This window comes from Podarcis gaigeae, assembly GCF_964106915.1.
Source record: "Podarcis gaigeae genome assembly, chromosome: 13".
Taxonomy (NCBI): Eukaryota; Metazoa; Chordata; class Lepidosauria; order Squamata; family Lacertidae; genus Podarcis; species Podarcis gaigeae.
Window position 1 is genome coordinate 44,993,478 of NC_139689.1, and position 16,470 is coordinate 45,009,947.

Consider the following 16,470-nt stretch of genomic DNA (forward strand, 5'->3'; position numbering starts at 1 on the left):
TCCAGAGAAATGTGATGTGCTAGTCAGTGCTAAACCCACGTTGGCGATGTAATTTATAAAACTGGCTCCCCAGGCTGAGAACAGGGATGTCCTGAAGGAAAACTGGCTTCTTTTTTATCACAGAGTCCACCTGAGAGCGCAAGGGTTTCACTATGGAAATTTAAATATTTTCCAGTTTTTGATAGTTTTAGGACATTCCCCCCCCCCCCTTGTTGAGGACCACCTTTCCTCAGAGATAATATTTTGGGAGCTGCATTAGGGTGAGTAGAGCCAGAGACAAAACTAAAATCATAGGACTGTAGAGTTGGAAGAAACCCCAAAGGACATCTACTCCAGCCCCCTGCAATGCAGGAATCTCAGCTAAAGCTTCCATGACAGATGGCCATCCAACCTCTGCTTAACAACTTCCAAGGAGAGTTCAAAACCTCCCGAGGGAGACTGTTCCACTGTCAACCAGTTCTTACTGTTAGAAAGTTCTTCCAGATGTTTAATTGGAACCTCCTTTCTTGTAACTTGAATCCATTGGTTCAAAGCCTACCCTCCAGAGCAGGAGAAAACAAGCTTGCTCCATCTTCATTATCACAGGGATTGAGATATGATTTATGTGGAGATTGTTCAGTTTGGTTGTGTACTTTTGGATGTTTTATTATGATTATTTTTGTTAAGTTTATAATTATGTAATTTCCCCCCATGTTGTAAACCAGTACAGTGGTACCTCGGGTTAAGTACTTAATTCGTTCTGGAGATCTGTTCTTAACCTGAAACTGTTCTTAACCTGAAGCAGCACTTTAGCTAATGGGGCCTCCCGCTGCCGCCACGCCGCCAGAGCACGATTTCTGTTCTCATCCTGAAGCAACGTTCTTAACCTGAAGCACTGTTTCTGGGTTAGCGAAGTCTGTAACCTGAAGCGTATGTAACCCGAGGTACCACCGTACAGTGGTACCTCTGTTTATGAACTTAATTCGTTCCGGAGGTCCGTTCTTAAGCTGAAGCCATTCTTATCCTGAGGCGTGCTTTTGCTAATGGGGCCTTCCGTTGTGCACGCACTTCTGGCACACAAATTTCCATTCACATCCTAGGGCAAAGTTCACAACCAGGAGCAACTGCTTCCGGGTTAATGGAGCTCGTAACCTGAAGCGTTCATAACCAGAAGCATTCACAACCAGAGGTACCACTGTAATGGAAAGGTGGCATACAAATTTAAGGCTTTATGTATGTATTTTAAACAAGTAGGCAATACTTGGTTAATGATCTTTTATTTGTTATATTTCTCTCAGGTGGCAGCTCCACAGAGAACGACTGTGCTTTTGAACCAGAGTATGCTATCCCAACACTCCCAGTGCCTGAAGGTATGCAGCACATTCGGATTATGGAAGGCATGTCCCGCTCTCTCCCATCCTCCCCATTACTAACACATCAGTCTATCAGTGTTCGGCTCCAGCCCATGAAGAAATTAACTGGTAAGGAACTTACACGAGTTGAGTGAGTTTGAAATGTTGAATAAAGGTTGTTTCCACCATCCCACCGAAAACTTCCATGCAGTTTCTTTCCACAAAGCTCCACTGATAATCCCCCTTGTCTGAAATGGTACAAGTTGAGCAAGTTTGGGCTGTATGCAATATTCATGTTAGACGTCTTCTACAAACAAAACAAATCATATTGAGTACCTTGCAATATTTATAAAAAATGGGATAGAAATCGACCTTTTCTTTCTCTGTTCACAGAAGTCTCATGTTCTAGTGTGATCAAAAAAGAGAACAGGGATGCCGTTGAGCTCCCATTGAGTTTTCTGGGATAACTAAATGGCCTATAATCTGGGACATACTTGAAGGTTCAGAAGTTGCTTCTCTCCCCAGGCCCTGGGACTTCCTGGTTCAGATATAGGGCATAGCCCCTTACAAGCCAGCTGTGTCCCTGGTTACAAGTCCTTTTCTTTCTCTCATATAAGCAAGCAGTTGTCATTCCTTTCTGTGATGGAACATAAGGAACTGCAGTTGCAGACAACATGGCTGTGGGGCGCAAAACTGTATGCCCTGGCCCTCTGAAATGGGTATGGCACTTCTCTGCACTCCTGGCTTGTATGAACAAAACAAAATAAGAGCCGAGTTTCTGAGGTGGAAATTTCCCACCCTTTATATAATTTCAGTAAAAGGTAAAGGTAAAGGGACCCCTGACCATTAGGTCCAGTCATGGCCGACTCTGGGGTTGCAGCTCTCATCTCACTTTATTGGCCGAGGGAGCTGGCGTACAGCTTCCGGGTCATGTGGCCAGCATGACTAAGCCGCTTCTGGCAAACCAGAGCAGCGCATGGAAACGCCGTTTACCTTCCCGCTGGAGCGGTACCTATTTATCTACTTGCACTTTGATGTACTTTCGAACTGCAAGTTGGCAGGAGCAGGGACCGAGCAGCGGGAGCTCACCCCGTTGCGGGGATTCGAACCGCCGACCTTCTGATTGGGAAGCCCTAGGCTCTGTGGTTTAACCCACAGCGCCACCCATGTCCCAGATATACTCAGACTTCGCTCAAAAATATAACTCTTTATCTTCTGCTCAGGGCCTGAACTTGAGGTTATATTTGTAGGGAACAGAGGCAAAGGCCAGGTTTGGGAAAGCAGACATGGTCTCATATTTTGCTTCGTCTAAAGCAGAGGTGTGGAACATGTGGCCCTCAAGATTTTACTGGACCCTTGGCTCTTTTCAGCCCCAATGAGCATAGCCAGTGGTCAGGGATGATGAGAGCTGTAGTCCAACAGCATCTAGGGGGCCGTAGCTCCCCACTTCTGATCTAAGATAATGGCATCAGTGATGCTGGACAGGGCTAGAACTCTCAATTCCTTCCTCAGCTCTACTAGTTACACCTGACAGGGCTTGAATTAGTTATTAATCAGGGCTGTCATGCAATAAAAGAAAACTTAATTGATTCATAGTTTGAGCTTTAGTTGATTAATCAATTTGCATAAATATGTATATTAATAATGCAGTACTTCTGAAAAAAGCTATCTTTTTAAAGATGATGCACTTATCTTATAGCAGACACCATGAAAGATGCTTCTGCTGCCACATCCGCTACAATATTTGTTAGTAGTTAAATTGATTATTATTTTTTAACCAAAGACACCAAAGTGCAAACAATATAATCACCATCACAATTCTCATATACTTTATCTTAAATAATGGCATTTCTTTCTTCATATTTTCATGTGGTTTGGCCTTTTTTTGCAACCGATCTGAGCCAATACTTCAACAATGACAATTGATTAGTTTTTAAACTCACTTGTATTTCTTTATTTCACATAATTTATATACCACTTGATAGTTCAAAAATAACAATCTCAAAGTGGTTTACAAAAAGAATAAAGCAATATAAAATACCTTCCCAACCATCTCTACATGTGAATAAGAAGCAGCAGTTTATTGTTCCCTTTGTTCTTCCCACCTGCATCCGGAATGGAAAGATGCCACAGTAACCATTAAATCTTTGACACCAGTTTGGCTACCCAACCTTTCATTTTTCTACTCTACCAGCCTATGCATTGTGTTGGCTGAGTCAAATAAAAATGCTTTACTTAATTGCATTTCTGGAAGAATATACATGGCTGTCTAACTGCCAGAGCAGATTATCTATTAGTGTGTCCTTCACTTGATGTGTTTTTGAAACAAAAAGTTATCCCAATGTGGCAAACAGGATCCTAAAAACTTGTTTAAAAACCCACCACTATTTAAAATGTTAAAAACTAGAAGAGTAGCACATATCATTTCAGACCAATGATTCAAACAAAACAGTTAAATGTTATCACACATTGAAGCATAAAGCAAGAATGATGCACAGTCATACCTTGGGTTACAGACTCTTCAGGCTGCGTTTTTTCAGGTTGCGGACTGCTGAAACCCGGAAGTACTGGAACGGGTTACTTCTGGGTTTCGGCATACGCACATGCACAGAAGCGCTAAATCGCGCTTTGCGTACGTGCAGAAGCGCCGAATCGCAACCCGCGTGTGCACAAACGCACTGCTGCAGGTTGCGAGCTCTGCGGGTTGCAAACGTGCATCCTGCACGGATCACGTTCGCAAACTGAGTGTCCACTGTAATAGTGTTATTATTCCTGCTGTTCAGCCAGTGATTTCATAGTTATTTACAAATGTCAGTGATAAGGCAGTCACTTTCTTTTGGCTTACATGATGTGACACAAAGGAAAAAGGGGTTGGGAGAGTGGAGGAGGGGAAAGCAGAGGTAGCTCCAAAAGTTGCTGGTTTTTCAGCAGAGTGGATGGAGAGAGGCGATGCAGTCCCATCTCTCTCTCTCTCTCTCTCTCTCTCTCTCTCTCTCTCTCTCTCTCTCCTATACCCTTATGGAACAGCTATTGTACATGACAGTTGAGGGAGGAGCCTGATGGAGCTTGTTTTACAGCAGAGGCTGCCATTCAAAGAATAATTCAAATTCCAGCCCTTCATTTTTAAACAAAGGTGGATTGTAGTAAAAAGGTCTCTAAAACAATGAGGGACACAAATTGAAATGGAATTCCACAGTGACAAGGCCACGACTGAAAAAGCCCTGTTTATTATACTTGCCAATATGTCCAATATGGTGGACGTATGAACATGGTCACTTGGTGATCTTAATGCCTGGGCATATTTAGGCTCAGGAAACTGTATAGGGTAGCTTCTTCCAGCCTAATGGCCTCCATATATTTTTGATAGCTCTCATCACTCCTGAAGAGGCTAGTTTAGGGCATTAAAAAGGTCAAGAGCATTTAGTAGGCTCTGAAAACCCAACGTTCACAAGCGTCCATCTGCTGCATTTTGTGCCAGAAGCTGCTGAACTGTCTTTAAAGGCAATTCTATGTAATGTACATCACCATAGTTTAATCGGGACATAACCAGGATATGAGTAATTGAGATAAAGTACACCATTTCCAAATAGGGCCTCGGACTTGTGTTCCACCCAAAGATAGTAAATGACACCGGAGATGCTGCCTGCGCCTCCCCAGATAGCACTGAGTCCAGGAGGACCTCCAATCTGCAAAACTGAATGGTTCAGAGAGAGTGGAATCCAATCCAGAACCAGTTACAGACCTCCATCTACGTAGGCTGACCTTTCCTCCCACAGTACCGCTGTCTTTTGAGAGTGGAGTTTCAGCTTGTTAGCCCTCATCTATTCCAAAAAGGGACGCGGGTGGCGCTGTGGGTTAAACCACAGAGCCTAGGACTTGCCGATCAGAAAGTCAGCGGTTCGAATCCCCGCAATGGAGTGAGCTCCCGTTGCTTGGTCCCTGCTCCTGCTAACCTAGCAGTTTGAAAGCATGTCAAAGTGCAAGTAGATAAATTGGTACCACCCCAGCGGGAAGGTAAAACGGCGTTTCCGTGCGCTGCTCTGGTTCGCCAGAAGCGGCTTAGTCATTCTGGCCACATGACCCGGAAGCTGTACGCCGGCTCCCTCGGCCAATAAAGCGAGATGAGCGCCGCAACCCCAGAGTCGGTCATGACTGGACCTAATGGTCAGGGGTCCCTTTACCTTTACCTATCCCAAAACTACCTCCAGGTATCTGTTAGTAGGTGGAAATGAGAGGTAGAATTTAATGTTATCAGCATTATTCCAAAACTCCAGATGACTTCCTTTCCCACCAGTGGCTTCATGTAAAAAGCCTGGGGACAAGATGGCGCTCTGAGGAACCCTAAGGTACCATGAGGTAGAACAGAAGTCCTCTTGCGCCAACATCTGGATTCATCTTGCAAGAAAGAAGCAGATCCACCACAGCATTCTGCTTCCCAGATTCACTCCAGCTAGATGAGCTAGAAATAGACCATGGTTGAGGCACCCAGGGAGAACCATCAGGACTGCACTCCTCCCATTATCCACCAGTTCACCCAATGCTGCTGTTAGGATATTCCTTCAATCTTCTATTTTCCTGAACTTTCTTAAAAGAGACCAAATCTGTTCTTCCTCTGTAAAAGACCTGGGATGAGAATTATCCTAGTTGAGGCTTTTGGAATGTTGGAGTGTGGAATTGACACAACAGGATATATTTGACAACGTTCTTCTTAATTCAGATTTCTCAGGTGTCCTACACTGCATGAGTATCTCTGCAGTTTCAGGAAGTGTACTTAGGCTGGTAATTTTTTAATGATGTTTTTGTAGTTGTAGAAATAAATTAATATTTATAGAAAAAAAGATACTACTAAGAAGAAGAGAAGAAATGGGAAAACACCCCCCCCCCAATCTGACTATAATTGAAATATAATTGAAATGTTGTGCCTTTTGTGCTTCTCTGGATTCAGTAATCCTATCTAGCACATTGTAGCTTTTACTTAATTAAAATAAATGGAATTAGTTTATTTTATTTAGTAAATTATAAAGTACTTAAGCCTCATATTGACACTTTCCATTGGAGGTTTTCCCATCATGGTAAGACCATGTCAGACTAGAATTGGTGTAGAATTGCAAATCTTTTGGCTATCAAACAATAAACAAAGGTGTAAATTCATGCAGCCATTTCAATCCAATTTAGCTATTGTGATAGAAATGTTATGATTAATCCTCTCATAAAATGTTGTTGTTGTTTTTGGAATTAATTTTTTAATCCTGGTGTGGCCTGAAATTAATCAAAATGTGAATTTATAATCCCTACGTGTCCTACTTGTCAGATTTGTAACATAACCTTTCTGACACCCCCTCTGTCTGAAAAATAGTTTCGTCACTTGTGGCAACAATTGTCTATGATAGAAACTTTATTGGTCAGTTTATAACCTAATTGGAGAGCTAATCTGGAGTTGTTAGATCACAGGAACCTGGGTCACATCTCTTTCACTGTGGGACCTTGAGCCAGTTACTAGTCCTGTCTTTCCTGGCTATTTTGAGAATCAAATGGGATAACTTATTACAGGAACCCCTGAGTTCCTTAGAGGAAGGTAAGGATACAAATTTGATAATACGAATAAAATATATTTGGTCACCGAATTAACTGTGCCCCTATGGAGAAGTTGTGAATCCAGGTTGCTGTGTTTGACCGAAAAATAAGGCAGGCCTACATGGTGCTACATTTTTAATGTTTCCATTTCTGTATTTTGTAACATATCCATAGACAAATTAATGGAGGATATGGCTGTCAAGAGCTACAAGTCACGGTGGCCAAATTAGCATCAGTACTGTAGCCAACTGCAGTATGCTTCTGAATGCCTGTTACTGCGGATCATGGATGGGAAAGTGCTACTGCTTGTGGGCTTCCTATGTGCATCTGGTTGGCCTCTGTGCAAAGAGAACTTTGGTCTGATCCAGCAGGGCTCTTCTTAATATTATTTTTAGGTATTCATAATATTCATACACTGCTTTTCAGCCAGGTTTGGCATCTAAGCTTGCTTCCAAGACCCACACAAAGATACAATATAAGTAGGATTGTGTTCATGTGTGGGGAGGACATTCTGGTACCCTGATAATTGGTGATCCTGTTGGATTCTACACTCTTATTTCAAGAATTAGGGAGCAGAAGAAGCTGCAGATGGACTCAGGGTTGTCTGGTGCCAACACAGAGAACTAGCCCATCTGAGAATACTGTACTTAATAGGCCAGAGGGTTAGCAGGCTGTCTTTGCAGGTTGAGCCAGGATGTCATAACGGAGTACAGGTTGGGTACATTTCTTTTCTTCACAGGCAAGATAAACCCATAATGCTATCTTGAATAAAAGGACTGCAGGGTGTCTTAGCTATCCCTGCCGAACCTGGAATGCAGCCAATTCCTTTGCCAAGCAACTCAGAGCCTTCAGAGAATTGTTGGGGGTGGAAACGGAGAGAGGCATAAAACACAAAAATAGTCTGCTGTGGGTGGAGTAATGCTCGATGAACATATAAGGTGTGTGGTTTTATGAAGAAGCTGTGAAAGAGACTGCATCATGGCCCAAAGGCACAGGAATAAACCTGTAATTCTTAGCTACTTATCTTCACTTGCATGGTGCAAGAAACTCTTCTATCTTTCCTTCAAGATGTGTTTGTAAGGGTAACATACCATAGACAAATGGTTCGGAAAAATGCAGAATGGTTTGAGAATCTGACGAGAAAGAGCAATATTGGGGAAAACAGCATTGCTATTGTCACAATTATTTTACAAGTACAGTGATACCTTGGACTCATAATGAAAGAAAATAGTGCAATGTGATTTTGTAGATCAAATGTGAGACTGATATTTTGGAAAGTCAAAAAACATCAAACATCATTTCCAAACACATAATATAGCCAGTTTCTTACCATTGTCTGGTTTGAGCATCTTGCCTAGGTTGAGGTTTTGTGGCTCTTGAATGTTGGAGACCTAAAGAAGGTTGCAGGGATATAAGATACCAACCACTCCAAAACAAACATGGAAGCAAGGAGCTGTCCTGCCTTTAAAACAGAAATGTGTATTTTATTAATTCCATTTGGGAGTTTTAATCTGGTGCGTCTGTAATAGTAGGGATAGAGAAACAATACATTGTTGGACTATAGCTCCCATAATTCCTGGAGACTACAGGTTCCCTCAGCCATGATATAAACACACACACACACACACACAAATAACAAGATATATATATATATAGATATAGATATACACACACACACACACACACACACGTACACGTATATATACGACAAGAATGATATGTTAGAATATTGATGCTATACCTGCTCTACTTGCTATCCTGGCTGTCGCATTCTGTACTACATGAAGTTTCTGAATTGTCTGCCGAGACACCTCCTCATTAAGCTCCTAGCTTGTGTAAAGGTGTATTTAGTTGTAAAGCAACATGTTCTGATTGGTATGGTAACCAGTTAAGGTGTGTACTTGCTTTGGAAATACAGTGGTACCTCGGGTTAAGTACTTAATTCGTTCCGGAGGTCCGTTCTTAACCTGAAACTGTTCTTAACCTGAAGCACCACTTTAGCTAATGGGGCCTCCTGCTGCCGCCGCGCCACTGGAGCATGATTTCTGTTCTCATCCTGAAGCAAAGTTCTTAACCCGAGGTAATATTTCTGGGTTAGTGGAGTCTGTAACCTGAAGCGTATGTAACCCGAGGTACCACTGTATATGAATTACAAATTGGAAAATTTGAGTTAAATTACTTTCAGTTTGCCTTCCCCCTCACACCTGGTGGTTGTGACCTAATGTTCGGAGTAAGCGTTGCTACTCCCCTCCCCTGGCTCCTGCTGAAGAGCCCCAAGGATGGCCGTAGCCTCTGTCACCTCCAGATACCCCAGGCAGCTGCTGTGGAGTCATGGGCTATGCAGAGAGCCAGCACAGAACTACAGGGGAGTTTGTGAGGAGGAGACAGAGCAGAGCAGCAGTGGCAGGCTGAAAAGGGAGTTCCAATGAGCTGGAAGGGAGGTGAGGAGATGGCAGGCAGAAGACAAGCAGGTTCCTGTGAGTGGAGGAGTGCAGGAGCCAGATCAAAATCTTGAGTGAGGAGGAAGGCAAAGGAGGAGAGTGGAATGTAGAGGAGAATGGGCAGCTGGAAGAAAGAGACATGGAGGAAGAGGGCAGGACAGGTGGCATTGAGCCAGAGATTCCAGAGGAAGAGGAGAGAGATCAGGTAAGTGGAGGGGGTAAAGAGGATTATTGGTGGAGTGGGGAGTAGCCTCTTGCAGGAGAGAAAATGAATCCCAGGACCAACCTGTGAAAGGGCCAACTGTGAGAAAGCAAGGGATAGTATGGGGCAAAGCAATGTCGTGATGGGAATACCTTTTTATAGGTGGTCCTCAGCCCTGTTGAGAGGATTGAGGAGAAGCACATCAAAACTTTTCAGAAAAGGTGCTGCAGGCAGAAGCAGGACTTCTCTCCCCCCCCCCCATTATGAAATAGACGTCAGTGGGCCCCCCCTCCTTTCCCACGCTGCTTCTTCTTGCCAATCACATTTGGATTAGTATATTTTTATGTTAACAGAAACTGTCAAACTCTCATACTAGTGTCACATGTGTTTTTTTTACTGGCATGAGGTTGAGGAGTGGCTGTTTGTGATGCCACTGTTGCCCAAACACACCATAGTGATTTAAATTAATCATTTAAATCAACCATTTAAATCGTTTGGGTTTAAAGCAACTCATCCTGATCAATTACTAGGATCATTATGTCTTGCCGGTTTCTGATCCCAGCTGTCGCCTTTCGTGTGCGTAAGATCCACTTTGTGCTTGCCATCATTGTAGCAGAGTAGGAACCCAGCAATGGCTCTTGAAGAGGCTTGCAGCTGACACCTGGGGTGGGTTATCCCAGGATTGGAGCTGAGTCTCCAGCCAACCCTCTGACATGCTGAGCTGCTATTAGTCCTGTTTTCTCTTCCAAACATATGATTGATAGAATCCCAATTCTCAGCCAAACGTTTTTCTCCCTTTCCCTTGCCTAACCACTGCAAGAGGAGCCTTTGTGTTATTTCAGTGTTACTGCTGCTACTGCAGTATTCCCGGTGCAAACAGTTTTTCTTTTTGAGGTGATTATCCATGTGACAATTTGTTGTGACTGAAAATGAAGGCTGCACAGACATGCAATAGAGAGAAGGTAAGTGTTAAAGGGTTTATTGCTTTTTAATATAAACCATTCCCGGAATCCATGTCACAGTTCCTTACATGGTAGTGCTTTTTTTCCTGTAAGTTGCCATGACAACAGCAGCACTGCACCATTCATCAGCTCTGGACTGGGTTGCATCGCTAGCCTTCGTGTTACTCCTGAATGTTAAGGAGCATATCAGTGAATCATTCACTTGGTATACTGCGCCATTACCTTCATGTCCCTTCTGTAATTTACTCCGACAAGGGGTAGGACAAATTAAAGTGCGCCATAGAGAGATTCCGTATGAAAATACTTAATTTAACCCCCAGGGAGCTGCAGAGTCTACTACTTGTGTGGTAGTCTAGAGAAGAAGGGTTGTTTTGTGCTAAAGGACTTAATAGCGAGAGAAGCTTAGCATTTATGTCAGCTCTCCTGAAATTGACCTTGAATTGGCTTTCCTTGCTCACCCAGAAAATGCAAGCACTGTAGGGAGATTGGCTTTTGGGATCAAACCTCACAAGACACGTAACATCACACTGATGCTGTCAGCAGTGATATGGATCTAGCGGCAAACAAACCAAGAGGGTGGATTGCTGGCAACATTGCCTGTGAAAGAGCAGGTTTTTTGTCTTACTGGCAGAAAGATTGCATTCTATCGACTAATGGGGAGGAAGAACTGAACCCTGTAAGTATATGGAGAGAAAAATTTGCATCTTGCATGTACTCTAGCTGAATCTTTTTATTAATATTTTCAGGCCTGCTTCAAACATTAAAAAAAAATCATTGCAGCAAAAGGGTTGTTGTCTCTTGAAAACTCTTGTCACAGAAACCATCAAGAGGCTGCTGTTGTGAATCAGAGGTGTTGTTCTGAGATTTCTGATTGCTTGCTTACAGCTCTTATATAATGTATTTAGTATTGCATTTTAAAATAAGATGTTCACTTTTACATTGAACTAGTGAAAATGTATGTTATAGTAATATTATTTTCTTTACCTTAATAGAGTATTACTAGTTGCATTATTTTTTTGCTTTAAGCTGTTGAAGAGCCTGTTACTTGGAACATGGTATCTAATAGGTTGCTGCTGCATTCAAAGATGTTTTTCAGTTCATGTTTTAATATATGGCTGGATTATGAAACCTGCAGCTCCCAAGAGATTTTCACCACCCACAAAGGAAAAAATAGACTTGCCACTTGCAGAAGTTGTTTATGTACTAAAAAGCTACTCCAATGTCAAGAAATGCAGCCAAGGTTATGTGTTCTAGATTTTATTGCTAGAAACAGTAAATGATTTCATTTAGCATAACTGTTTACAAATTTTGAGTGCAGTACAAAACATAAGTAGCAATTTTTGCATTTTCAAACCAATGTATTTAGGGTTTTTTTAAAAAATATTTTGTTGAATTGGAATCTTCCTTGTTTGTGAACTAGACAGATTAAAGTATGTATTGAATTTTCAGAAAAAAAATATGAAAATACATAATGTTTCCCTTCTGAGCCTATTCTGGTATATTTGCTTGGAATAATATTTAAATGTGTAAAGTAGCTTGAGAGATAGGTCAGGTCAAGTTAATATAAATTTTAAAACTTGTTTAAAGATGGGGGAACATTGGACTTTAGCCATAAAACTTAACAACTATAGAACTAAGCAAAAGCTTTTTGGCTTGCTGCTCATTTGAGCTCCGTTAGGTTTGCAGCTTTAAGCCAACTGACATGGAGAGAGAGTCCCTTGAAATCAGTATGGCATTTTCTTATACGTACATTGCTGGAGTAAATTAATTTTATTTCTTGTCTTCACATTAAATAATTTTTCCTCTTTGGGATGTTATGTAAACGTTTTGCCCTTCAAAATTAAGATGGTACCTCTGTGAATTACTAATGATAGAAGTGCAACTTAAGTTGAAGGAATTTGGAATATAACCTCAGTTCAAAATGCCTCACTCCAGTGCAAGGTGAACCAAAATCGTGTCAAATTTGGGCCTAGGCTCATACTGAAGTCCACTCAGAATCATCACCACTCCTGCTAACCAGAAGTAAACATACCTGGCTATGGGGTTGGGGCAGCAGCAGCAGCAGCAGCAGCAGCAGCAGCAGCAAAACCTCTCTCCATCTCCTCCTGGCATTGTATGAAAGTGGAAGGCTTGGAAAACTTTTATATATGAGATACTGCTTCTTTCCCTGCCCTTTGGCTCTTTGGCAAGCAGCTCATCCAGATGTCTGCTTTACCTCCAGACCTGGACAGGTAATCTCCATCACCAATTGATGTATGCATTGATGTAACTGAGCACCACAATGGCACTACAATAGTAAATGAGGTAGCCACAAAATTGATGGAATTGATGGAAATTTTACTGCACAACTGCCATGTCTATCCAGATGGCCAGTTATTTGGCATGCACACCAGCCTTCTCTGAGGAAAAACTCATCTTGTTCCTGAACCACCTGCCTCAAGGGAAGGAAGCATTCCAACTTGTGAAACAAGTAAATACAAAAATCCGTGTCACTGACTGTTGGTCCAAAATGATTGCCAGAGTTGTGTGTCTCCATGGACACTTGTGGCTACTTTCCTAGTCCCAGATACTGGCAGTTTGGTCTCATATCAAGGACCTTCCATTTGATGACAGAGATTGTTTTGTGACAAGTCTGATGGAGTAAGTCCAGAAATATAAGTCAACAGCACCGTCAGTGTGTCTCTTACAAAATTCCAGTAATTCTCTTAAATCCCACTTCTAGTTTCATGGTCTCTGCCCAATGCCAGAGTCTAAAGTCACTTAACAAACCCCCCTCATTGCATTGGGCTAACAACTTTGGGTCTTGGAGGTGTATCTGTTCTGGTCTGTTTAGTAATTCTCCTCCTCATCTTGTAGCATCTGAAAGTCTACCACATTTGTTATGGCATAAGCTTTGTGGACTGGAGTTCACTTTTATCAGATGCATATAGCAGTGTCCTCAGTTGGCCATGTGTATACATGGTTGTAGAGGGGGGCAGAAATGTAAATGTTGAAGTTACATGACAATGAAATGTGGAAAAGCAGGTTCCCAGCAATCCAGTTAGAGCTAAACAGGATGCAAAATTAGCACAGTGATCATCCGTTGCATATCATGCTAGTACTGGGCTGAAGTATTTGCCCCAGACTTTTTTCAACATTTTTTGAGTGGTGAAATCTCAGAACTTTCAGGTTGAGGTTTGGGCAAATAAGGTAGGTTCCCACCTGAGGGTTCTTCCTTCTTCTTCTCCACCCCCCTACTTCTGTCTTTCTTTCTCAATAGAGGAAAAAATCCTTATGGTTGCTTCTGATAAATACTAGACTGTCAGCAGCCCTGTAGCATTCCCTTCTAATATGGGACAAAATTCACCTATGGGGATGATGCTGTATCACTCTTTGGGGGGAAAGGTGGCTGCAGACAGAAATCTACAATAGGTTTCTGGATGAGGCATATAACCTGTTTTTCAGACTTGGCCATGCTGCTGATTATTGATTTTGTAAGAAAGGAATAGACAAGTAAAATGCCTAGCACAAGCATGTCAAAAGTAAAGTTCACTCTATTGTATGTGACAAATCAGCCATGACTTTCAGTCCATCAAGGCTTGATAAACCCAATTTTTGGCTCAGTGCTGGCCACAAACTACCGCATACAAATTTGATATACTTGTGCTAGACAATTTTAAGAGGGTTGTGTATTTTTACAATATATGTTGAGGACATGGAATGTATCATGTGAGGACTGAGCTTTATTTATATATTATTACAGTTATATCCCACTTTTCCTCCAAGGAGTACCTGGTGGTGGATATACTTCACCACCACTCAGTTTCTTGTGATGTAGATGAGGCTAAGAGACAGTGACTGGCTCAAGGTCAGGTCACCCACGGAGCTTCATGGTTGCGTGAGGATTTGAATCCTTATCTCCCAGGCCCTGGTTCAATACTTTAACCACTACACTCACACTTCACAGGCCTCATTTAGCCAAATTTCTTTAGGAAGAGTTTCTGCTTGGCTCTTTTTATGTATGCTCTGATCCATATGATCTCTACCTCTTGTAAACAAATATTATTATTCCCCCCCCCCCACAGTAGAAGTGATTTTTATTTACAACACTGACAAGAAAGCATTCTATCAAGTTCTGCAACGCAGTGGGAATCCCTGTATCTTTCAGTAGAGTCATAGCTGGTTATGTAAGGCAGGAAGCAATTTGCTCTTGTGTACAAAATTAAAGCACACACACACCTTGCTTTCTGTATTGGAGAAACAAAAAAGAAAACAATATTTTCAAGGGATCTGCTTTAACTAGCTTGGCAGGCTTTGTCAATGGTGCATATTTTATTTGTTTTATGTAAATGCTCTTTCCCAACTTGTTCTTCTGATGGCTTCAAAGTATTAGTTCCTTAAGAAAAAAGGTCAAGGCAGGCCACTTACATGGGAGAGCAGAATATTCTGTGGTGTGCCATAACCCATGTGCTGGATTATTACTTTCTTCAGTAAGTCCAGCTACAGCAGCAGCATCATGTCTTGACCATGAAGGGGACAAGAGGGAGAGAAAAATATCACCAGACCTAGATGTATGGAACCTACTAATGGCAGCAGTTAGGTGAGATGGTAGGATAGGCTGCAGGTCAGAGGATCAGGGTTGCAGGACCTCCAAAAGCTCTGAGGTTGACAACTTTGTCTAATGAATGTCAGAGTTAGTCAGAACTTTGTTGGTATAAGATCTGAATTCCAAGTCAGGCTCTGCTTTCTTGGGTGAGTGAAGAATGCATCCTTACTCTTGTACCCCTGTGGTACTAGTGACACCTTGGTAGATCTTCTGGCATCTCTGTTAAATGGAGATAAGTGATAGGACAGTCATTCTGGTTGTCTGTCCAGGTAGACAGTGATAGTGGATCCAAGTTTTGTGCCCATATGCATTTTACTGATCCTGCACTGTTCCGTTTTATAATGGGCACTCTGTGCTGGTTCAGGGTGGCTGTGAAGCTACTCTGTGGTGGCCTTGTAGTGGTCAGTACTGAAGCCTTTTGTAGGCCCAGACAAAATGCTTTCCTCTCCCCTGCAGGATACAAGAGAGGGAAGTGAATAAAAGGCTCCAGTAATTGCCATTTTTGTTATAATTGAGTTTTATAGTGGAAAACCAAGACAAGCTTTAAAAAGCAGAAAAACATGATATTTTTAAACAGTGATTTTGACTACAGTATTTTGCATTGGGCTGTGCTTACAAATATTAAGTATCCAATGATCCCATTTCCGATTTCCCCCCAAAGGGCTGAATATATGAGTTTGTCCATGCATGCATGTTCCAGAAATTGTATTTACTGGGTGTGTAACCTAAGAATCACTGGCCTATAAGAAAACAGAAACCAAGAGAGAAGACTTCTTTAAATAGAATTGATCAGCTAGAGGGTCTTGTGGTTAGGTACTGTGAATATATATATATAGAGAGAGAGAGAGAGAGAGGTTGAATCTCATAACTTTAGAGTTAATTTCAACATTTACTTGGTTTCTTTGAATAAATATAGCATGCAGTGGCAGGTTTATTTTCAGCTTGAGTCTTTTAATGGAGTAACTTGCGAAAGCTGTCCATACGCCTGACTTCTGTCTTGTGATATTCCACATTAGCTGCATATTTTTAGAATCATTTTAGGCTGTAATTCCTGTAGGAGTGAAAGTGTCTCCTCCTTTTGTTCCTACAGAAACAAGAGTACTTTTAATAGCAGGCATGGTGAGTTATGGAACGATTGTGTTTTGTTTAATGCAGTTCCTTTGCAATAGTCTCTCAGAGTCAAAAAGAATTCTAAGAATATATAGTATAATTTAGCTATGGTCAGTATCTTAAGCTTTGATACATTTGTATTATAGACCTTGACATATAGATGTTATAGAACAGGATGTATAGTTTTGTGATACAAATAAGTCAGTGTTTGAGAAGTCCTGACAGATTCAAAGATTTCTGAGGTTTTAAAAAACATTATGAGCTT

The 16,470-nt window shown here is 41.8% G+C and overlaps 1 protein-coding gene across 3 annotated transcripts in view; it reads left to right on the top strand.

The window, feature by feature from the left end:
- The window catches only part of TANC2 (tetratricopeptide repeat, ankyrin repeat and coiled-coil containing 2), a 199,768-nt gene that overhangs the window by 71,964 nt on the left and 111,334 nt on the right, over positions 1-16,470 (top strand). For 2 of the 3 annotated variants that reach the window (XM_083708920.1, XM_083708921.1), the window contains one exon: positions 1,278-1,460. In XM_083708920.1, the coding sequence (XP_083565046.1) occupies positions 1,278-1,460 (183 nt within the window). The remainder of the gene's footprint in view (positions 1-1,277; positions 1,461-16,470) is intronic. The other variant, XM_083708922.1, reaches the window with a different exon arrangement.